The sequence below is a fragment of the Sabethes cyaneus genome, chromosome 2 (assembly GCF_943734655.1).
Source record: "Sabethes cyaneus chromosome 2, idSabCyanKW18_F2, whole genome shotgun sequence".
Taxonomy (NCBI): Eukaryota; Metazoa; Arthropoda; class Insecta; order Diptera; family Culicidae; genus Sabethes; species Sabethes cyaneus.
This window is the reverse complement of record NC_071354.1, coordinates 135,030,064-135,055,000: the sequence shown is the minus strand read 5'-3', so window position 1 is coordinate 135,055,000 and position 24,937 is coordinate 135,030,064. Positions and strand designations below refer to the sequence as shown.

At 39.8% G+C, this 24,937-nt stretch overlaps 1 protein-coding gene across 1 annotated transcript in view; it reads right to left on the bottom strand.

Moving 5' to 3' along the window:
• Positions 1 to 9,004: 9,004 nt before the first annotated feature.
• LOC128734046 (rhythmically expressed gene 2 protein) overlaps positions 9,005 to 24,937 on the bottom strand; it is a 40,149-nt gene continuing 24,216 nt past the window's right edge. Inside the window, exon 4 of the mRNA XM_053828027.1 lies at positions 9,005 to 9,577. Coding sequence (XP_053684002.1) covers positions 9,018 to 9,577 — 560 coding nt within the window. The 3' untranslated portion in view covers positions 9,005 to 9,017. The remainder of the gene's footprint in view (positions 9,578 to 24,937) is intronic.

The window sequence follows — 24,937 nt, the reverse complement described above, 5'->3', positions numbered from 1 at the left end:
GCTACTGATACGTTTGTACGACGATTAATCGACACATATTTCACAATTTCTCTTAGCAATCAGCTGATGCGTTTGGGCAACTTTCATTCCACCCTTATTCCATCACTATTCCACACTTGCTCTCAGCAATGCTGCTGATTCGTTTGCGCCACGTTTATTCCATCCTTATTCCACTACTATTCCACACGTGCTTTCTGTAATACTGCTGATACGTTTGCGCAATGCTGATTCCCCTCTTATTCCACTTTTACTCCACAATTGCTCTTAGCTGATACGGTAGCTTTTAAGCGACCGGTATTCCACACCTGCTCTTAGCTGTGCTACTGATACGTTTGCACAATGCCTATTCGACTCTCATTCCACACTTACATAACAACATGTAGATGTTGATTAGAAGCTAGGAAAAATGTGGGATATGACGTTTAAACAACACGTACTTCAGCAAATTCGCTTATTCAGCACCGGATGCTACCACACAACTCTTATTCGACACCTGCTCTTTTAAGTGCTGCCGTTTTGCTCCTTGGGTCCTGCTCAATTTACTCGTCATTTATAAATAATATGTGGTGATGTTACTATTTGTTGGAAAGTACCACCTTTTTTCTACATTATCAGTACTTTAAAAATGTATAATTGATGAAACTTTTATTAAATATATCGTTTTTTGCCAAAGCCTTTTTTTGATCTTGAATGGACCCAACATGATCTTGAATTGGACCTATTTTTGATTTTGAAATGGACCTAAATTAGGATTGTCATAGTTTCTTCCATGTAAATGATTTTTTTAATAGTACAACTATACTACTGTTATTTATTAATAGGACACAAGGTTGAACAGCTTTTACCTTTCTTATACTCTGTTAGAAAGGTATGAAAGTCGGTTGAAAAATTTGAAATCGGTCACAGTCACCGAGGATCTTGTTTTTATGTCAGCCCAACAATTGAACAATGTTTCAGTGACTTGATATGCGTTGTGTATGTATCTGTGTGTGACATTTGTATATTGGGAATTTATTATTACCTGTTGCTCAGATATGATTGAAACGATTTCCACGTCATAAGAAAATTATGTCGCCTATTAGTTTCAAAAATTTAAACCATTCATTAAAAATATGTAATATAACTTGTATTAAACGTAGTTTATCAAGTACAGTGGGGTTCGAGCTTTTATTTAGTGAATACATATTTCGAAAGGTCAGACTTTTACTGACGTAGGACTACGTCTTACTGCAAAGCATCTAAAGGTTTGCGACAGCCCCTGTCGAACATTTTGAATATAAAACCGTTGCAGTCGTGAAAAATTCGTTAATTAGTGGTAATTATTCAATTTTTGACACATTTATATGCAATTTTTTCAGTTGAAAAATGGTCTAGATTTTGCCACGGTTTCGATTTTGGCAACATAGGCGACACGCATTTGTTGTCAATTTCGAAATCATACTGTAAATGGTACTTGAAAAAATTAGACTTGGTAATTCTACATCCCTACAAAACTTTACATCCCCCAAGAAAAAAATCAGAGGGGTTGTGTATAAGACCACGGATGACGTAGTACAACGTTAGTCCGGTTGCATAATTTTGAATATTTTACTAAACTGATTTTTAATCTATCTGTCAATCGACCAAAAGGTGATGTGAAGTCAACCTGCTTACTTATAGGCGGAATATAAGAGGCCTTTGCAAAATATTTTTTAAGTCACAATTTGTCACCCCCCCCCCCCCCCCCCCCCCCCTTTGGAAATTGACTTGAAAAATCGGGGGGCTAAAAAAATTTGGAGGATATGAGTATAAAATCAATTGTCCGTGGGCTCTACAGCCTGAAAAACTCGAAAAATGAGTGTACTTAACACTTCTAGCACGAAACAGAAATGGAAATTTGAATTCGGAGTTTCCGAAAATCGTCCAAAAAAAATTCTCTCGTTTTTGTCTTCTTTTCGTACATTTTTGCATGGAAAATAATAACGTATATATTAAAAGCAAGAACAGATTTGGTTTTCACGCTTAAACTTTAAATAAAAATGCTTCAAACCCATGTTTTTTGCTCGATTAAAAAATTCACTTTGCCCCCCCCCCTTTAGTGGCCCAACACCGGAAGGACAAAAACTTTATAAAATATTTGTAATGGCCTAACTTTACTTTATTCTGAGTCTCATAATTATTTTAACTAAACTAGAAAATTATCAAATACAATATTACTTTTTTAGGCATATCCAGTTCGAAAATGGTCCAGATATTGATCCAAATTTTATATTTTTTGCACCATATCATTATCCAGGCCTTTACCTAATTTCTGAATCCTCCATTGACGCACAGATGATTTTATTGCCAAACCGGGTAATTTTGTAGGGCAGTTGGGCATCACAAAGTTTCACGAGGGTGAGGAAGTTGGCGTTCTTAACCATCAGAAGTGGCTGCTTCTTTTTACTCAGACGACTCTGATTTTGTGACTACAGGATCCGGTTGAATTTTAGTGGCCATAGAGTTTTCGGTCAGCGCGCTAAAGGTGTTTTGAAGCTTTGGTATATGCTTGATTAACGTGTTTAAACTATTTCTCATCTGAGTTTTGTCAAAACTTAAACTTACAGCAAAACTTTTTGCTGTATTTATATGGAAAATACAGGACGTTATTTGTCCATGAAAAAATTTTTGATTCAAACCATTTTTACGATGTTGCCTGTCGATAGTTAAGCAGGGATAACCACTTGAAATAGAGTTTGGAATATTAGCTTCGTAACTCAATTCGAAGTTCCAATATTAGAGTTTCCTATGCAATAAAGCTATATATAAATCTTCCGAATTGTATTCTCAAATAACTTGTTTCATTCTTCTGTGCATTACTTTTAATGATACAAGAATTGTCCCGTTTAGCATAATTTGGGAATTTTTTTACATAGGGCGAACAAATTGGGAAAATTTTGCTCTACTTATATAGATTACTTATATAGATTATATAGATTACACTTTTGCTTCGTGCTAAAACAAATACGTAAAATCCGATTGAAAAATTTAAGTGTAACTGGTTTTGTGCTAAATGCAAATGAAGCAAAAATAGCTCTTTTTTAAGGGGCATAGTACCTTTTACACCATATTTTTTGCCTAATTTCAAATATTTTTTTCTCGATAACGCGAAAGGCAAATTGAATCGGGTTTTTTGCATTCGAAACATTGCATTTTATACTAATATTTACAGTTTTGTTTTCATAAGGGAACCTCTTCCCCTTGCCCCTACGGCTCCTTGAAGATAGTCGTTCAAAAAAACCATGAATTTCGGTACCATGGATTGGCGCTGGGGGGCTTATCCGAATTGAAAAATTCCAAAACGACATGAAAGAACATTAAATCTCGTGTTTGATCCATCCTTTTTTAGAATTCGAACACATAACAAAATGGCGGACATTGAAACATAAAAGTATGGTTTTTAAGCGAAAAAATTGACTTCAAACATTTCTAAAAAATTCAAAAATTACAATATCAAGAAAAGGATGGGTCAAACACTAGATAATTTTGTTGGCTTTCAAACAAAAAAAGAATCATAAGAAATGCTTGAGCCGTTCTTGAGATATTTATGGTACCGACTTTCAAAACCTGGTTTCGAGAAAAACGACGTTGAAGTTTTTACTCGTTGTTTAATCGCTCCAGACATGCGCGGTACAAATAGCTGTAACTTTGTCAATATTTGGAATTCATGCAAACGACTTCAAACACATATGGTTAAAATGGTAATCTTTCGAAATAATCAATAAAAAATTTAGGTTTTAAAAAATTGAAAAGGTACTATGCCCCCTTAACAGAAGGCAGTCCATCCATCTTATCTTTTAATCAATTATGGTTAAAATTTTTGTACAATACTGAGAATAAATTAAGTTTATATTGTTTTAAGCATAAAATGACATATGTTAGCTAACTAATTAGGAAGACTTTTTAGTTTCAAAACTAGAGGCTACACTATGAAGCAACTACGAAAAAGGATGAGGGATAGTTAGTTTTATCAATATAATTAAGTTTTTATTTAGGCTATAAATGAAGCCTACTTTCAATATCCCGTGCTTATAGATTAATTATAAACGGAGATACTATAGTGACAACAAGCAGTTTCAATGAATATACAACGACGAGTTCGTTAGTGGTAGGCAATGATAGCTACCGCCAGTGATGTCTCGGAGCGCAAAACTAGGTCCATTCTAAAATCAATACTAGGTCCATTCAAGATCAAAAAAGGGGGTTAACATTTTTAAGGAATTTGAAGATTTTACTGGTTTTACTGAACTTTTAAATACCTGAATTGAAATTACACATATTTTAGCATCATTTTAAGAGTATTGTTTTATTTCAAACCAGAAGGGTTCCGGGTAGTAACAGTTTGAAAATACTCTATGGTGACTGCCAAAACGCTGAAAAACAGCTACTTTTAAATAAGCGGCAATAAAGTGGTTTTGGCTATAATTTTAATTTAATTTTAGCATATTTACGTTCAGAAATGATTAAAGATAAACATAAAAGCTAAATACAGCACAAAGACTTGATAATTATATCCTAAAATTCTTATTTAAAAATAGGTCCATTCAAGATCAGAATTCGACTAGGTCCATTTCAAAATCATTTACCCTAACTAAAGTTGGGCTTAGTGAGGCGAAGACAGCGAAGACCCCAATGGACCCGGGTTATTTGAAAGCTGACATAAATAGTAAACCACTGGAAGATTCTACCAAGTTCAGAGCAGTCGTCGGCGCATTATTATACATTGCGGTGTGTGCTCGGCCGAACATTGCCGCAAGTGCTGCTATTCTAGGTAGGAAATTTAGTTCACCTACCGAAGCGGACTGGATTGCTGCAAAGAGGGTTGTACGTTACCTGAAAGGTACTATCGACTGGAAGCTTCAATTTGACGGTGAAAATCAGGATTTGAAAGCATTTTCGGATTCAGATTGGGCAGGAGACCAGAGAACGCGTAAGTCGACCACAGGCTTTGTGATTTACTACGCAGGAGGAGCGGTATCTTGGGTGAGTCGGTAACAGAGCTGCGTTACACTGTCTACAATGGAAGCAGAGTACGTCGCGCTTACCGAAACCTGTCAGGAGGTTCTATGGATGCGTAAGCTGCTAAAAGACCTAGGCGAAGAACAGATGAGTGCTACACCAATAGAGGAAGACAACCAAAGTTGTCTGAGTTTCGCTACATCGGAGCGCACCAGCAAACGATCTAAGCACATCGAAACCAAACATCATTTTGTAAAAGATATCTGCGAGCGTCGGGAAGTCTTGTTGGAGTATTGTCCTACTGATCGAATGAATGCGGATATTTTTACCTAACCGCTGGGTACAGTGAAACACCACTACTTCGCCGAGCAATTGAAGATGTTCGATGGAAAGCTGAGCGCCAACCTTTGAGGAGGAGTGAAGGAATTGAGCGTTATTATTGAGCGGAGTTCTCAAAAGCTAATAAACACTGTGGAAAACTGTATCCACAAGCCGCCATTAGGCGCGTGAAAAGGTGGATTAATGAGTATTTTACGGAAGTTTCCACCTTATTCAATACGATCTTGAGCTGTCAAGTCCCATAACAGTATGTGGTAAGAGTTGTTATGATGAAGTGGACACATTTAAAATAGTAGGGGATTGTCCCCGGTTGTGAAACACCCATCGTTTTTGACGTGTTTATTAAACTAGTACTACCAAATTACTACCAACGGCTCGTCTCATATAGTACTCTACCTTTTGAGCTACAAAATACAGCTTTTAGAATGTTTTGTGGGAAATGTGTTCGAAAAACATGCTCGAAAAAGTTTTATAGAATATTTTGGGATTGAATTTTTGTCTATCGAATAAAATAGAAAACGGCAGTAAAATGCATTTAACCTTAGTTTTGGATCTCTATTTCATTACACAGACAAATTTTAAGTGAAATAATTTACTCAAAAAATATTACATAAATTTTTACAAACTCGTCGTTCGCCCCGGTTGTGAAACAGTGAAGTTCTCTGGTTATGAAAAATTCAGCAAAACGATTATTCAATACTTTAATGATCACCAACATTTTCAACACACTTTTCAGGCACATGAGAGCCAAATCCGCATATTTGAGATCTCGAACTTCCTGTTTTTACATACATGGATTACAATTTAGATTTAGATGATTAAATTAAGAAACTGATAAATTACTTTGCATTTAAGGTGTTTTCCGTTAATAAATGAATGTTATATTTTATTTTCATTTCATATTTCTTTATTTTCTTCTTTATTTGTATTTTCTTTTATGGATTTTTCGAAGTGTTTCACAACCGGGTACACTTTGTTTTTGGTCAAAAAGTTCTATGTCTCCCAATTTCGCTATAACTTTTTTGTTTCAAGCAAAAAATATATGCTGTCTTTAGCAAAAACATACGTAAGTCTTCAATCTTTCAAATGCTTTAAAAAATCAGAGTGGTTGTGCACAAGACACGACCGCATATATAGGTGACGCAGAACTACGTAAGTCTCTTTGTAGTCATAGTGGCATGTATTCATGCTTGTAATCATTCGATCCTTCATGTATACATGCTATATGCAACATATATCCATGCTACATGCGTTGTATGTAACATTTATCAAAGAACATATACGTTCAATTCTCAAAATATTGTGCATTTGAAAACAATTTAACAAAATCAAGAACACAAACTATTGCTTTCCTGCTACCTTACTGAAATTAAAGATTGTTTTTATTATCCATGGTTTCCCACGTTGAAGGGATTTTACCTATTCAATCCTATTTTATCAACAGCACATCTTTTCACTATACTTCTAATGAAACGGCAAGCCTGCGCATTCATACAGAGTCGTATTATAACCGAACAGTACAGCTGTAGCACATTTTTCCAACACAGATATCAAGTTCGCCGAGGTTAAATCGTCTCGCAGTAAAGAATTTGCGATCTGTTGGGACAACGAACTTGTGTCATTTTTTCTGGCACACTTTCCTAACACAGACATCAAATTGGACTAGGTTTAATCGCGTTCGTAAGAAATCTGTTGGCACGAGGGGGCTTTGTTACTCTCTCTGCGTACTTCCCAAGCAAGGACATCAAAATGGTCTAGGTTGAACCACGGTGTTAAGAAATCTTGTTGAAATGAGGAAACTTGGTCACTTGTATTGGCTTACTTCCCAAGCACTTGATATCTGTGCTTGGGAAGTAAGCCAACAGCTGTACTGTTGGTATAGGTTTAGATCATCGTAAAGAATCTTCCAACCAATCACGAAGCGCGAATTCTGGTAAAACATAGGTTCATTATTTTCAATTTTTCAATAGTTCAAAATCAAGAATCCATACTTTTCTTCATTTGGGTCAATTCTTAAAAGATTTTCCGATCGATTGTTGTAAGAATATTGAAAATCGATCAGAAAACCGCTGAGCTATTAGCGCTCAAAACCTTTCATTTTTCGTGACGCTCACATTTTTCGATTTTTTGGAATGCCACCCTATCTCAAAACTTGCCGTAAGACGTAGTCCTACGTCAAAAGATATGGAATTAAATAATCCGTTCAAAACCTATGACCAAAAAACAAAACCTGTTTCATAACCGGGGACTTTCCCCTAAATATATTTATCACATATTGAATATTTATGCAGGAAGTGATTTACCCCGTGCCTGAAATTCATTATTTATGTACACATTGGGCAACGATTGAAAGCCCCATCAAATAGTAAATAAAATATTTAAAATTTATGTACAACACAGGTTAATTTGTGGCAATACGAAGTTTTTCGGGCCAGCTACTGTTTTACCTGTCCTACTGTGAATATGCGTGTTATTTATTGCAACAAAAAGGTAATCTACCGTTTTATTCGTTTATACTGCATATGCAGCTAATATCTATAACAAACGATTTTTTGTAAGTTGTGCTCTTTTGTTATTGCATTTAACTTGTAAAAAGTTGCACAAATAGCAATTCAGTTTCACAATACAATTATTGCGTACTACTGGCACTTGAAATATAACGTTTAAGTACGTTATTTTTAGTGATCAAAATTAACGATATTTTCGATACAAGGGCTATATTTTTCGAAACCTTTCGAATCAACACGATCCCGCGAACACAACGCATATTCGCTGTAAGTCAGGTAACACAGTAGTACAGAATAAAGGTGTATGTTTTACCAGTGTTTTGATAATTCATAATGGATTTATTGTAAGTGCTAAAATGCTTGGAAATTTATACCCATTAATACAAATATGAATGCAGGTACGCCGCTGACCAATGAATCGCCAAGACTAACGAAATCGAGTAGGGTAGGCGTACCCTTAGTGGAGGTAGTACCAATAGTGGTGGTACTTGAATAAAATACGCCCTTTATGAGATAAAATGCAATTATGATTCTAAATAACGTATATATAATCTATAAGTGGGTTTTACAGGTTTACTTGATATAATCGTCACTTCTTTTAGCGGTACAATGAAATTTGTAGAAATTTTCCGCTGGTTTTATTAAGATTTCCTGATTGAAATTTAATTTTGCATAGCTGCTAAAATAGGTTTTGAATTTTATCTTTTCTGATATTATTTATTTATGAATTTAAGAAATTTAAATCTGTCGAGCATATAAAGTGTGTGCGTAATCTCATGCAAATAAGCAGAGCCAGTTTGTATAAATTTTTATTGCAGTAATTGAATGTTTAATGTGTTACCTCCATTATGGGCTCGCGATGCTTCCAATCTAGGGACCTCGGCAAACCAATGATCGTAGAAAAAATGTTTCTCTTTAATAAAATTCGAATTTTTAATTACTCCAACCATCATTTTTAGTAAGATTAAGAATGTTTCAATCATATCGTGCGCGAGTGCATGTATATTTGTTCTGATATCACAGTATTTTGACCAGAAATATGAAATTTTACTACTAAATGCGCCACTACTGGTACGCTTACCCTAGTTATTCGAATGGTAGCGAGGAACGGCCGCTGCAAAAATTTATAGTTTGAGCACGCTAGCTTGGCTGTCAAATCAAATGAAACTCATTTATCCATTACTATTATTTATTTCACCACTTCATGTAGTCATTAGAAATTTTTTTATGCACATCAAAAAGACTATAAAATACATGGTTATCGTCTACAGTTTGGCCATACTTCCGCGTAAGTTCATCTGCGGACTTCTCGTGTACCAACAATCCATACCAGCCTGCATTTCTCGCTCCAAAATAATCCGTCGCAGGCGTTGCTCCAATATGTAAACACTCCTGTGGTTTCAAATCATCCAGCTCTGCCGCGTTCATGGCAGCTGCAAAAATTTCTTTAGCCGGTTTCATGTATCCAACATCATAAGAATTAAGCACAAAGTCAAAATAATGATTTATCTTCATATTTCTAAGTAAAACATCCAACCGGGGATCGAAATTTGAAATTACTCCAAGTTTGAAAGGAGGATTTTTGCTTCCACTAGATTCTATATGTCTCTGAAGCTTCAGATAGTTCAAGAAATCGATTGACCCATAGCAATGCTGCCAAAATCCACTGGTTTTGAAGAATTCCATAAAATGCTCAGTCATTTGTTCTATCTTGTCCTCTGGGATATTGTGAGTACCGTTTTCGTTGAAGATTCCTGAAAAAAGAATATGCTATCAATCTTTCATAAAATTTGCAATCACACATCCTCTGCGCTACAGACTTTGACAGTATCCCCATTACCAAGAGCCTCACAATGCGAAACCCCAAACAACAATGAAGTATTCCACCACGCACACACATCGACCTTTTCGTGTGCGTAATGGCGGCTAGTGGGCAAAACTTTCGGAAAAGCATGGCTTTGGTAACTTTATTCACGTCAAGTTAATATTTCCAGTCTTGATTGTTGTTGTAGAACTTTCAAGCGTACGTGAGTGGGGTTTCCTTAAGCAAATAAACGCTGTCGAAATATGTACCCACTAGCCGCCATTAAGCACGCGAAAAGGTGGATAATGATTTTTGACATTAGCTGAGGCCCTCGCTGAGACTGTTTGCAATAGGAATAATATCAAAAACATCAAATATTAAACTCCCGGATCCTCTCCTCCACTCTTCGTTCCCCTCTCACTCCTACATAAACGAGCCGCAGCCGCAGTTAATGTCATTCTCGTTGGTGACGAAACCGCAAATTACTTCATGACCGTTCTTTCGAAATTCTATGCTGTAATTCGGCACCAAATTTTCAAACTACCATAGGGAAAGAAACCCTCCCTCGGTTTGGTTACATTTTGCAGATAGGCCTTTTCGAAAAGTTGGTGCCGAATTTCTCATCCAGTGCTTTAGATTTACGTCACAGAAAAATGGCATCCAATGCTTTAGATTTTCGTCACAGAAAAATGGCAACGTGTCGGAAGGTCGGTTGCTCGCAAACACATTGAGTTTGATGGTGTGTAAACAACCCCGATGAGAGTCCTACACCCTACACCCAGGTAACCAATAAACATTAACATAAGCAGTAAATCAACTGGTTATTGACATATCTTCAATTTCACTAATTCGGATCATTGAGAACAACTACAGACTATAGATTACAGAGGCGACTTGGCACTCAAAAACCGCTAAATTTTTAATCAAAACAGAGAATAAAGGTAACATTTGTGATGGTACTCTCCGTTTTTGATTCAAAATTTAGCGGTTTTAAGTGAAAAGTCGCCTCTGTAATCTATAGTCTCTGCAAGAACAACTAAGGAACAACCACTAATATATGCTCATTCAATCTAAGCCATCTAAGCTAAGTTGTGACTGGAAAGCTATCGATTAACCACGGCTCTTGACTGCTTATTAGTTTTTTGGCCTCAAGTCAGCGACGAAAATGGCACTACAAATTTTCAATATTGAAAGATCAAAAATTGGCGAATGCTGTTCGTTAATGACTAAAGGATGTGTAATTGCAACCAAATGAATTTAATCATTAAAAGAAATAATGCACCAAAAAAACAAAAAAATTGACTCTTCAATATTATATGCAATAATTGAACTATTACAAATTCTAGTTAACTAATAAATGGTTAAAATATTGATATGCCAGTACTACGTCACCCTCTTGTACAATCTTAGGTGTATGTATACTTTGATTTTTTTTAAGTTCACGGAGTGCACGTGAAGATCACAAAGCGGTACATTTAAATTTTTAAAAACAACCGTTTCACTTCCCTGCCTATAAAAAATAGCTTCTCCTTTTGGCCTTGGACTTAAAAATACAATTCTAGTGACGTGCCATACAATAACGTAAAAGTAGACACGCGCGTGCAGCTCGGCAGAACTCTGCATGTTTCCAAACTCACCATACTGTATACTTAGTCTATCATTCAAGCGCTTTGACACCATCATTGACATCATATAATGAGTTATCTTTGCAATGCATGTCGTCTATTAGATCTAGGCGCGAACTGCATAAATAAACAGCATGGCTCAGACTAACTAATAAAAGACTACAATGATTTTATTATTTGAATATGTTAAATAATAATTAAATAATAATTTAATATTCATAGGTAACAAAAAATCCATAATAAATTAAAAAACCCGAATTAATCCATCTAGCGGTGTGACCTGGCCTTTCTACTGCAACAATAATTATTTTTTATTTCTCAGGAACATCTATAATTAAGTTGACTATATTTTTAAATATCTGTTCCTTATTCTTCAAAATCCTTATTTAACAGTAAAATCCATAAAAACGTACTGCGTGCAATATTTCCTAGCAATATCCTAGCGTGCGTAAATATTTGTAAGGGTCATTTAATTTACTTTATCAGCACCTTATTTAGTTTTATTATAGGGCACGGGAGGGTATTTTCAGCCCATTAAGCGATGGCATCTATTTTTTCGGCCCATGGCCTAGTTTTAGTGGAAGAACAGGTGGTTTTGACGTTCTTTGAATAAAAAATTGTAGATTACTTACAGTCTTGAAAGAAAAGTTTTTCCTTTTTTTTTTTTTTCGGGTTATCCAACTGGTCGCTTAATAGCGTATAAAACTCTGCGCTGGGCCCTTTTGTGTTGTCAACAAAGTGTCAGGGAGACCTCAAACATCAGTTCTACCTGACGAGACAGGCACTGGCGCCCACTAAAACACAGGTAGAGCCCCAAGCATAGCCGTCACGCCTATACCCGCAGGCGGAGGCGTTTCGGCCCTGCGCGGACTCCACGAACTGACTCTAAGATCTCTCTGCCAAAGGCCGGAATGTCATATTTTAAATATAATGATGATGATGACGATGATGATGATAATTATGATGATGAGAAGAAAAATAATAGATCGAATTTGTAAATGTGCTTTGGACTTTTTGTACCACTCGAGTTGCAATATGTGGTATAGTGAAGAAGTGGAGAATTCGTCAGCCCCGCCTGACACCGGTCTTCAACCGCGCGCCCGCTTTCAGTTTTCCAACACAAACAACCACAAATGAACCAATAGGTAAGACAAATTTCGGAGCATTAGTGGTTATCAACTTATCAGGGCAAATTTAATCTTTCATCCCCTTAGTATTCACAGTGCATTCCCACGATACAAAGTAAATTGAGCGCAGCACAAGCTGGACGTTCGCGGTAGTCGACAGAAGCTTCAAAATATAGAGACTCGCCCGCCTTCCAACCCTCGAGACCAAAGTGCTGTAAAGCTCTGGGCTTAAACGTCTCTTTAAGACTCGACCCCTTCCCATCGACAGAGCCCGCGGGCGGCCATCAGAGCTCAGGACAGCCACGGGGCCAGTGCAAAAATCCTACTCTATCTAGCAGCACCGCCTAGCCGAAACTCGAACACGCGACACGAATTGACCTAATTTTCCCATCTGCTACCTAAGAAGTGCTATTACCCGTAATCATTACAGAATGGTCCTTCGGCATCCAATCGGATCTGGTATCCCGCTTACATCCCATTACTAACCCTAAGCCCCCGATCAACTCAATCAATCCGACATTTTTCGGAGATATTTGTGACAGTTGTGATAAATAAGGATGAATCCCAGAAAACTTCATCTATTGTCAGAGATCCCCATGCTGGCCTTATTCTTAAACGGAATAAAAGCACTTTCTGAACAACGCAACAATCACATTTGGTAAATTTTTACCCCGAGTCCCACTTGAAATCACAAAAGTATTTTGATATATACCCACATTCAGAAGTAAACGTGACCGCTGTTCATTTACTGATTAGTTAAAAAGCCCTACACCACGACAAGGTTCAGTTTTATCGTAGGGACTTACAGTCTTGAAAGAAAAGTTATATATAACATAAAGTGACCAGATTTTTTTTGGATGAATGCGGGACATATTGAATGGTTCATATGCTGAATCGGTTCGGTACTAAAGATAGGATTATTTAGAAATTGGGCATTCCATTTTAGTGATTGCGGCGCTCCCAGTGACCGTGGAGTTTTGGCAGCGTTGTGTTATTTGTAAACATGCATCATGCAGTAGGAGAAATGAAAGTAATTGTGTGCGGTCACCTGCAGAATGCATCTGCGTCGACCCGGGAGCTGGTGGGACTGACGGATTATCCTGAAAGAGCTGTGACGTCTGTAATTGAGGGGTGCAAGAAAACTCTCAGGGCTGTCCGCAAGGCGCAGGCCAGACGTTGGAGTTGAACTGTTGATTGTCAACTGCAGTCGAGTGTCATTCGGAAAGTGAAGGCTGATCTTAGCATCACGGATTGTGCTCTGGAATGAATACTGAATACTGACCGCTGGCGCTGTACTGTACGTCGAATTCGCCTCGGAATGGCTACAAGCGTTACCGAGCAAATGGGGAGCCCAACTTAAGCCTCAAACAAGAAACAAATGCTAGAATCCGGTCTCGTGCACTGTGCGGCCGGGTGGTGACGAAACGTGATGCATATGTCTGACTCGATGATGAATAAGCTTCAGAGAAGGCCGATTTCAGTCAAATCCAATGGTTAAATTCTTCATGCTCTGGCTCGCGGTAGGGTTTGTAGCCGATTCGAGATTACTTTTGGGGATGGGTTCGTGATAATAGGTCACGACTTGGCAAGGGATCTGTTTCATTGGCATCCGTGTGAAAACCAGTGTTTTATGACGGATAAGAATTGCGAGATACACAGAAGTAGGTGCCTCGCCAGGCAGATTTTGCCTTTCTTTAAGTCTCATGTCGGCCTGCCGCAGTTTCAGCATGCATACTACAATGGACAATGGATTTCAGTTCATCTCAAAAGATCTGAGTGCACCAAATTGTTTCCGGGTTCGTCCAGTATAGAAATACTGGGGGATAATGAAGCGAAAGCTGAAGATAAAGAGAACAGTCACCAGCGAAATTGGTCAGATAAGGAGTTCGAGGTGCCGGCTGGCCAGGGCCGTGACTGGAGTGGGTGCATCGGCTGACGAGCGGTGTCAGCAGTAGGTTTTTTCATGCAATGTAACATAATTTCCTATGTTTCGTCCTTAGAAATTGTTTCGATTAAAAATTAATCAATGCGGGACACTTTCCGGGACGCTTAGTAAACCGGGACAAGCCATCCAAATCCGGGACAGTCCCGCATAATCCGGGACGTCTGGTCAGCCTATTATAACATATTATAATTGCATACCGGCAAGATTGGCGAAAGAAAAGGCAAATAGGCTTTTAGCAACCGGCTGAAAATACCCTCCCGTACCCTAGTTAAGTGATTCCTAAAAATATATTTAAAGACAAACGATAATTTTTGCAGACTTCAATGAATATATGTAGAAAATTATAAATTAACCGTTTAACGGGTAAGGCTTCAAAGCCACAAACGAATTTTGTTTTAAATTGACAATTCAAATTGAAAAATGTGTTCAGAGCCGATTTCGTGATATTTTGATATTAATACCATTGGCGGAACTAGGGGGGCTTGTCTTTCACACCATATTGACATATGTGTGGCGTAAAATAGCGTTTTTTTAGTTTATAGTCACTTTAACCAGTTTTAGGTCATTCGTGACTTCTGCGGGGTTGGGATTTGAACCCGGGTCCTCGGCGTGAGAGGTGTGAATGCTAACCACTACGCCGGGACTGACCCAGTAAGATAGCGATATGTTAATAATAGTGCTAAATAATTGTATCGTATTTTTGGTATGTATTTTTTGTAATTTGTGAAGCCAAAAACAAATATTTTTACCAGTGTCAGAATCGGAATACAGCTTGAATCCGTTAATTGGGCCATGACTGCACTTCAGCTGATTCGCTAATTGGGCCGACTGACAGTTGTTTGAAATTTTTAAACTCAAACGTTCAATAGAATTTTGACATTCAAGTTGGAGCATGGCCCAACTAACGAATACCCAATTAATGAACCGTATCTCCCTCACTCACCCAGCTATTAACAAAATTCTCTCGTTAATATCAAACACTATTCACATATATATGTATTTTGATGTTATCAAAAAATTGATATGGTAAAATGGCTTGACTGTGCTACAGGTTGAGAAATCCAAATTTTTGCCAGTCGATAATTTTTCAGATCGTTTTATTCATTTTAATGATTGAACTAAGTAAGTTAAAGCTGTTTGCAAAATGTTTTGTACCTTACTGCCTTATACTGAGTCACTGAGTTGACGGTCAAATAAACATTAGCACCACTACGGATCCCTTCTGCCTTGTCTTCTCCATCATTTTCGAAAGAAATTAATGCTTTGCAATTGAATAGTAAAGATTTGCAGGCATCTAACTGACGCAAAACGGCAATTGAAACATTCAAAACTATTCTCGGTTAAAAGAGTCGCTGATTTTTCTCACTTTGAGAATTGCTGCGTTAGTTCACATGCACAAATACCCCTTCAGCCGTGTTTCCTTGTAAGACAACAGTTCCGAAAAAAATCAGAGGGGTTGTGTACAGGACACGACCGCATATATAGGTGACGCAGGACTACGTAAGTCTCTTTGTAGTGATAGTAGCATGTATTCATGCTTGTAATAGGGTGTTTGCAGAGTGCATATGTATTGAAGAGCTGTTGGGTAGGCAAAAATGACAACTCCATATAAACTGTAAGGGTTGGAAAGGGCGAGATTTTTTAAATAATTTAATTTCTTCATTGAAAACAGAAATTACTATTTGCGTTATATGTATAGCAAGGTAATATATCTGTTTACTAAATAACAAATAACAAACAAGCTAAAACGCGGTAGAATTGATCAAAAATGTAACTATTAACTATGTTAGCTAACTTAGCGGGATAAAACTGACCAAATATCTATAACCAGCGATTGCTTTCAGCCAAGAAAACAATAAATTATACTAAAATCAATGCTACATTCAGTTGTTTCGAACTTGGCCTATGCGGCATGCTACATCCGAAAATCGTATTTTTGGGTCACCGATTCAATGCTAATTCACTGAAATATTAGTTGCTAAATGTGAACATATATATCGGGATACATTTCTTGGTTGATTTAAACATTAATTGTTTCGAATGTATAAATAATTTTAGAAAAAATGATCATTTTATCCAACGCGTTTTTGCTGCATCGAATAGGAAAAGATGCAATGTGTGCCTAACAGACGTCTTGCATGTGTGTGTGTGTGTGCGTGTGTGTGTGTGTGCGTGTGTGTGTGTGTGCGTGTGTGTGTGTGTGCGTGTGTGTGTGTGTGCGTGTGTGTGTGTGTGCGTGTGTGTGTGTGTGCGTGTGTGTGTGTGTGCGTGTGTGTGTGTGTGCGTGTGTGTGTGTGTGCGTGTGTGTGTGTGTGCGTGTGTGTGTGTGTGCGTGTGTGTGTGTGTGCGTGTGTGTGTGTGTGCGTGTGTGTGTGTGTGTGTGTGTGCGTGTGTGTGCGTGTGTGTGTGTGTGCGTGTGTGTGCGTGTGTGTGTGTGTGCGTGTGCGTGTGTGTGTGTGTGTGTGTGTGTGTGTGTGTGTGTGTGTGTGTGTGTGTGTGTGTGTGTGTGTGTGTGTGTGTGTGTGTGTGTGTGTGTGTGTGTGTGTGTGTGTGTGTGTGTGTGTGTGTGTGTGTGTGTGTGTGTGTGTGTGTGTGTGTGTGTGTGTGTGTGTGTGTGTGTGTGTGTGTGTGTGTGCGTGTGTGTGTGTGTGTGTAGCAAAAGCCCTCATTCGATTCTTCAAGTATACATGCTATATGCAACATATATACATGCTGCATGCGCTGTATGTAACATTTATCAAAGTAGTAACATTGCATACGTTCAATTCTAAAAAGACTCACTACACTTCTAATGAAACGGCAAGCATGCGTATTCATACAGAGTCGTATTATAACCGAACACTACAGCTGTGTGCTGTAGCACATTTTTCCAACACAGATATCAAATTCGCCGAGGTTTAATCGTCTCGCAGTAAAGAATTTGCGATCTGTTGGGACAACGAACTTGCGTCATTTTTTCTGGCACACTTCTCTAACACAGACATCAAATTGGACTAGGTTTAATCGCGTTCGTGAGAAATCTGTTGACAAGAGGGGGCTTGTCACTCTTTCTGGCGTACTTCCCAAGCAAGGACATCAAAATGGTCTAGGTTTAACCGCGGTGTTAAGAAATCTTGTTGAAATAAGGAAACTTCGTCACTTGTTTTGGCTTACTTCCCAAGCACAGATATCAAATTGGTATAGGTTTAGATCATCATAAAGAATCTTCCAACCAATCACGAAGAGAGAATTCTGGTAAAACATAGGTTCATTATTTTCAATTTTTCAATAGTTCAACAACAAGAATCCATACTTTTCTTCATTTGGGTCAATTCTTAGAAGATTTTCCGATCGATTGGTGTAAGAATGTTGAAAATCGATCGGAAAACCGCTGAGCTATTAGCGCTCAAAACCTTTCATTTTTCGTGACGCTCGCATTTTTCGATTTTTTGGAATGACACCCTATCTCAAAACTTGCCGTAAGACGTAGTCCTACGTCAAAATTCTTGCAGTACCTATTCGCGACTGCGAAAGCTAAAGAGATTTTTAATCCTGTTCGCAGTTAGACGAAAACCCATGGTCGAAACTTGAATGAAAACAAAAGCAAAAATACCTCCTTCACGTTTTTCTCACGGAAAAACCAAACAAATATTAGCAACTTCGTAGCCGCGAATGTGGATACAATCTGGCAAAAGAAAAGGATTGCTGCTCACTTTTCTGTGACGTTTCACCTTCAGCACATCAATTTGGACTAGATTCAATGTTTAAAAATAAACTGGGTTGAAAGGAAGGGGTGGTTTTAAGCTTTAAAAAAATTGTTTACTTTCAGGACATCAGACTGGTTTGTCGCAGTCCTAAGAAATCTTGTTGGGACAAGAGGACTTTATCATTCTTACTGGCATGCTTCCCAAGCACAGATATCAAATTAGTATAAGTCTAAACGTCGTAAAGAATCTTCGACCTATTGGGACGAAGGGGTTTTGTTGCTTATTTTTCTAATCATAAAGTAATCGAAATCACAGTAAACAGATGGTGTATTTAAATGTTGTCCCTGCCTGTGGAGCAAGGCGATCACAAAGAAAATGTATGGGATAATTTGACCTTGAAACTGTTCAGTAATTTTTACTAATTAGTGATTGAAAAAGAATGTTACAATAGAAATCACATAATTGCTACATTTTTTATGAGTCGATCGGTATTTAAACCATGAAAATCCATTCATAATTGGCAGAGCTATTAGCGCTCAAAATCTTTCATTCTTTCGTAACGCTGGGTTGAATCCAAATTTTGGATTGACACCCTGCGGTAAGACGTAGTTCTACGTCAAAAAGTACAAGGGTCCATGCCTAGTGGCACGGGCGCAGGCTTGAAGTAGGACTACGAATGTAGAGCAATTCGTCTCCCAATGCCAAAGCCGGTGATTTTTGTACGAATTTCATATAATAGATTCCCCAGTTGCGCGGTAACGGAAGGTTTACTTGCGCTGTTGTATTTTGTACAACACCTGTGAACCGTTTACTTTATCTCGGTATATCTCGGGAATCTAGCAATAAATAAAATTACTGTTTTCAGTAATGTTGATCCGCAGACAAAGATCTTTCAAATGGTGGAAAAAGTTTCATAAGTTTTTCACCAAGTGGCATTAGTATTCGAGAGAATTCTGTTACGTTTTAGCATGCCTATAAATCGGAGTTGACGCGAGTAACGAAAGGTAAAGGATTGTGTTCTTACATGTGAGAAATTCATAATTTCAACTCTTCAGCTAATTTAAATAGTGGACCTGAAAAGGTCCGTTTGTTATTCTCGAATTCTCAAATTTCTGACTCGTGGTGTCCATTGTCTATTTTCGTCCATCAGATAGGTTATTGGTGTGTGGGTTAATGGTGGGAATACTATTTATGAGACAAACGCTACTGGTAGGATCTGTAATCAAGATAGACTTTTATGTTTATGATGTTATGAGTCGCAAGCTAGTTGCTTGCCGATGTATCGCCAACGAAAGCCGGTAAGCGACTGATGACGCGCACCGAGGCAAAGGCAAACAATGTTTCAAATACCTTTAAAATTATGCCACGGATGTGACTCGAAAACTGGCTGTCCGATGCGTCGCAAGCTAGCTGCTTGCCGATGTGTTTCCAACGAAAGCCGGTGACCGAAAAAAGTAAAGAAAGGAAGTTTAACCCATACCTCATCTCGTATATATTTCTGTCATCCGTGCTAGGGAAGCACTGACTTGGGAAGGCAAAACAATGCAAATAATGAAATATTAAATATTCGACTCATATTTTCTCAATTATTAAACGTCTGTTAGGAAAACATGTAATCTACTGTGTTGTAATGGATTTTTTGAAAAATTTCCAATCGATTGATACCAATATCTCTAGAATCTGTTGACGGATGACTGAGTTATAAGCGTGCAAACCATAACCGCTTTTCGTTACATGTTCCCTTTTCGTTTTTCTAAAGTGCACCCCAATATAGAAATCAAAGAAGTGGTCCTACTTTAAAATGCCGGGGGCTATATCCCCCTCTAGAAATGAACGCTACTTAGTTCCGTCAATGATTAATACCACAACATTATTACTATGCGTCAGTTAAAATAAGCGAAAAAGACTGCAGAATCAAAATCTGAAATAAAAAATTTATGACTTTTCAAAAAAATTTAGTCGTTTATGTCCCCTTAAAATGTATCCGTCTGTTGGTAGTCGAGTAATTCGGGGTCAAAATTAGGGTATTTTTTATAATCAAAGTTCTACAGCTCCTAAACAAACAAACATAGAGGTATACTATATTTAGCAAAGTTGTGTATTTTTACTATTTGTACAACTTTGTAACTGACCCCGCACTGTCCTGTATTCTAACAGCTGGTTGCGAAGTCTGTCGTATAAAAACAGAAGGTCAAAATTCGATAACGGAATTGGCACCCAGGCTTTGCTTTTTTACACCTTTGTAATACATGAAAGTCATACAACAATTACAAAAAGAGCTAAAATAGAAAAACTGCTTTTACAAATTCATATACAATAAATAAGATTTTTCTAACTTCGCTGAATAGATAGAAGGTTACTGCATTCAACAAAACTTCTTGTAATAATATGCTCTAAAACTTTGCAGAACACATGAATGTGTCTATGTGTTATATTGAAACGGAAAAAAAATAATTTTTATATTTCACTTTTAGAGGGATTAATCAAAATTTAAATTCCACCAGACGATAGAGCTTTCAATTGCAAGAAATTCTTCCGAAGGTTCGATTAACCTAAAACCAAGTTTTCCCAGTCAAAACTCTAGTGCGCATGTCTTTTTAGTTGTGGGCCATTGTGCGTGCGAGTAACCGTGTTACAAAAGTTGGCGCGAGTGTTGGAGGGTTAATATCTTTTGATCGGCAAAACCAATTCTTCTGAAATTTTGCAATTATATTTGCAGCATTCAAACCTCTAATTTGATGCCAAAATATTTCAAACTAGATAAATTATCTTAGATGATATCGTTATAAATTATTGTAAATTTTAATGTGATGTATTCAATTTCTCATAACTTTCAAAGGCTAATAGCACCTAAATCGGTTTAGCCATTTCTAAGAAACAGGCGATAATTATTACCTTGTCAAAACAGGTTTTTTAAGCATAACTTTTAAACTACTTGTTTGTTTTCAATAAAACTTCGTGAAAAATTTAGCGTTAACAAGAGCTTTCATTCGATACTAAGATCGTTGAAATTAGTCGTGTTTCCGGAGAAAATCTTGTCATTGTCACGTAGTTTTCACATTTTTGCCACAAAAGTAATAGCGAACAAATCGATCCAGCCATCTCCGAGAAACAGGTGATAGAAAAGTTGCCCCCCCCCCTCACACACACACACAGACACACACACACACGCACACACACACACACAATCAATCAAAATTACCTCACCGCGAACGGAGCCTGGCGGACACCGGGGCGCATCCAGTTCGAAGCCCTTACTGCGTTACGGCAGGGCACTGGCGCAGCGGACTACATATTTCCCTAGCTACTCGTGGGATCCAAAATGAGTTTTCAAGAATTAAATACAAAATCAAATACAGGAGAAGATAGCGATTGCGCGATGGATACGCAGACCAGCGATGCCAACGTGTTCGATAGGAAGGAGAAGCTGTGTAGATCGCCAATGTTGAAGGAGGTAGTCCCACAAATGTTTAGTGGCAACACACAGCAGATAACCCCAAAAGGGCAAGGCTCGATGCTAAACTTCACTACGCCCACCCCGAAGTCAAAGGAGGACAGCCAACAGACGAACAAGCTGCGAGCTGCCAAAGAAAAGCTTCTGAAACTGATTGAGTTCATGAAGGAGAGAAGTAACATCCATGGTGAGATCAAGAAGCAAGCGGCACGGACCTTAACGGCGGTGATAGAGGCAGAAGTGGAGCAGGAGGCCTTGATTAAGAGGGTTGTAGTAGCCGAGGAGGCCCTGGCAGAGAAGGAAGTGGAGCATGCGGCCTTACGACCCTGGAACAGACGGTGTCGAGAGCCCCGCGCACAGAAAAGCGGGATCGGGAATCGCCAGGAGATAAGGTAAGGTCAAAAAAGCGGAAGGATGAGCTGAATGGCGACCACGAAGAGCAAAATGAAAACAGAGCGGAGGAGCAGTGCGACACGGAGCAGGGTGAGGCTAGCGGCTGGCGAACCATTCCTAAGCAGAAGGAGGAGAGTGAGAAAAAGAAAAAGATGAAAGAAGATCGGCAGGACCAGTTGCAGAGGGAAATGCCGGCAGAACGCGAAGAAGCGGAAAAAAAGGCGAAGAATACGGAGAGACCCCAACCTCGCCGGATCCAAGCAGAGGCGATGCTCTGATTGTTGGAGTGAAGGGAAGACGACGTATGCCGATCTCCTCAAAAGAATGACGGACGACCCGATGCTGAAAGAGTTAGGGGAAAAGGTCGTGAAAACCCGGAGAACCCAGAGCGGCGAGTTGCTCTTCGAGCTCAAGAGAGACCCGGAGGTGAAGAGCGCGGCCTTCAAGGCGCTAGTCGAGACAGCGCTCGGTAGCGAAGCTCAAGAAAAAGCTTTGTCTCAGGAGACGATCGTTGAAGCGAAAAACCTGGACGAGATCACGACAGAGAGTGAGGTGAAAGCGGTGCTGACAAGAGCGGAATACCTGGGCGACGTTCCAATGTCTATCCGGCTGCGGAAGGCATACGGCAGTACGCAGACGGCGTCGATTCGTTTATCTATCGCGGCGGCAAACCGGCTTCTGAAGATGGACAGAGTCAAGATCGGATGGGCAGTGGTTAGCTTTAGAGCCATCCCACGTGAACCCAAAGAAATGGCGAGATGCTTTAAATGCATGGACTTTGGTCACCAGGCAAGGAATTGTCCGGACCTGACGGATCGAAGCTGTGTCGGAAATGCGACAATGAGGGGCATGTTGCGAAGGACTGTAATAAGCAACCGAGGTGTATGTTGTGCAAGGAAGACAACGACCACGTGACGGGAGGCTTTAAATGTCCGGTGTACCAGAAGGTAAAGGCAGCTCTACAATAATGGAGGTGATTCAAATCAACCTCAATCACTGCGACACTGCACAGCAACTGTTGTGGCAGTCGGCAACAGAAACGAAGCGCGACGTTGCAATCATAACGGAGCCGTATCAAATTTCCTCCGATAACAGTAACTGGATTGCAGACAGAGCAGGAATGGCTGCGATATTGGTGACGGGCAGATATCTCATCCAGGAGGTGGTTACAAGCCGATATGAGGGTTTCGTGGTCGCCAAAATTAACGGAATCTTCGTGTGCAGCTGCTATGCTCCCCCAAGCTGGACGCTGGAACAGTTCTGCCGCATGCTGGACGAACTAACTGGTGAGCTCATTGGACGGAGACAGATCGTCATAGGAGGTGACTCCAACGCCTGGGCAACCGAATGGGGAAGTAGATGTACGAACGCCAGAGGAGCCAGCCTACTTGAAGCACTGACAACGCTCGAAGTAGAGCTGAGCAACGTTGGAACCACCAGTACCTTCCACAGAGATGGCCGAGAATCTATCATCGACGTCACCTTCTGCAGCCCGTCGCTGACAACCGACATTAGCTGGAGAGTGTGCGAAGAGTTCACGTACAGTGATCACTAAGCTATACGGTACACTATTGGCCAACGGAACCCCGTGACAGCACAAACAGGAAGAATTCAAGAGCGGCAGTGGAAAATGGAGGCACTACGACCACACAGCGAAGCCCAGAATTGTGATGCTGACGAGCTGACCGAGGCGCTAACCAGAGTATGCGACACAACCATGTCGAGGAAGGTGGAGCCTAGAAACCGACGGCGTCCGGTCTACTGGTGAAACGAGTCACTCAACGCATTACGAGCTAACTGCAATAGAGCTAGAAGGTGCTTCCAGAGAGCAAGAGGTACCGAGACTAAAGAGGAGTGACCTCCGCGTTGCCAATGCCGCACTGAAATACGCGATTAAACAGAGCAAAACTAATACCTTTAAGGAGCTTTGTAGATCAGTCGATTCCAAGCCCTTGCCGAAGCCGGGAAAACCTCCGGGTGTCCCCTCGTCATATAGGCCGATCTGTCTACTCGATACTGCCGGCAAGGTGCTGGAGAGGGTTATCCCTAACAGACTCGTACAGTACACGGAGGGTACAAACGGTCTGTCAAGGAACCAATTCGGCTTCCGAAAAGGCAAATCTACGGTGGATGCCATCTTGTCTGTCACTAAGACAGCTGAGGTGGCAATCCAGCCCAAGAGGACAGGTATTTGTTATTGCGCAGTTGTCACGCTCGACGTGAGAAATGCGTTTAATAGCGCTAGCTGGGACTCCATAGCCAGCTCGCTTCGGAGCGTCCAAGTGCCGGTGTCGCTGTACAGAATTCTGGAAAATTATTTCCAGAATCGTGTGCTATGCTACAACACGGAGGAGGGTCAGAAATGCGTTCCAATCACCTCAGGGGTTCCGCAAGGTTCCATACGGACGATATCACCTTGGAAGTCTGCGGTGAATCTATCAGAGAGGTTGAGTTGACGGCTGCCCACTCTATAAGCATTGTTGAAGATTGCATGCGATCCAGGAAACTGGACCTAGCGCATCATAAAACGGAGGTTATCGTGGTGAACAACCGCAAGTCGGTGCAGCAAGCAAATATCAGCGTCGGGGACTGCACTATTTCGTCAACGCGGTCCTTAAAACTCCTTGGAGTCATGGTCGACGACAAGCTCAAGTTCGGGAGCCACGTCGACTATGCCTGCAAGAAGGCTTCCACAGCTATTTCGGCATTGTCTCGTATGATGTCTAATAGCTCTGCGGTATATGGCAGCAAGCGAAGGCTTGCGTGGAACTAGAGGCATACGGAGTACCACAAGATCGGCCTCGATGATCACATGGCAGCGGGCATGGTCTGATTCCACAAAAGGCCGGTGGACACATCGACTTATCCCGGAACTATCCGGATGGGTCAACAGGTGCCATGGCGAAGTCAACATCCACCTGACACAGATTCTGTCAGGACATGGTTGTTTTAGACAGTATCTGCACAAGTTTGGGCATGCGGAGTCCCCCGAGTGTCCGGAATGCGCGGACGTTGAGGAAACTGCAGAACATGCTTTCTTCATATGCCCTCGTTTCGCGGGCGTGAGAAGCAACATGGCA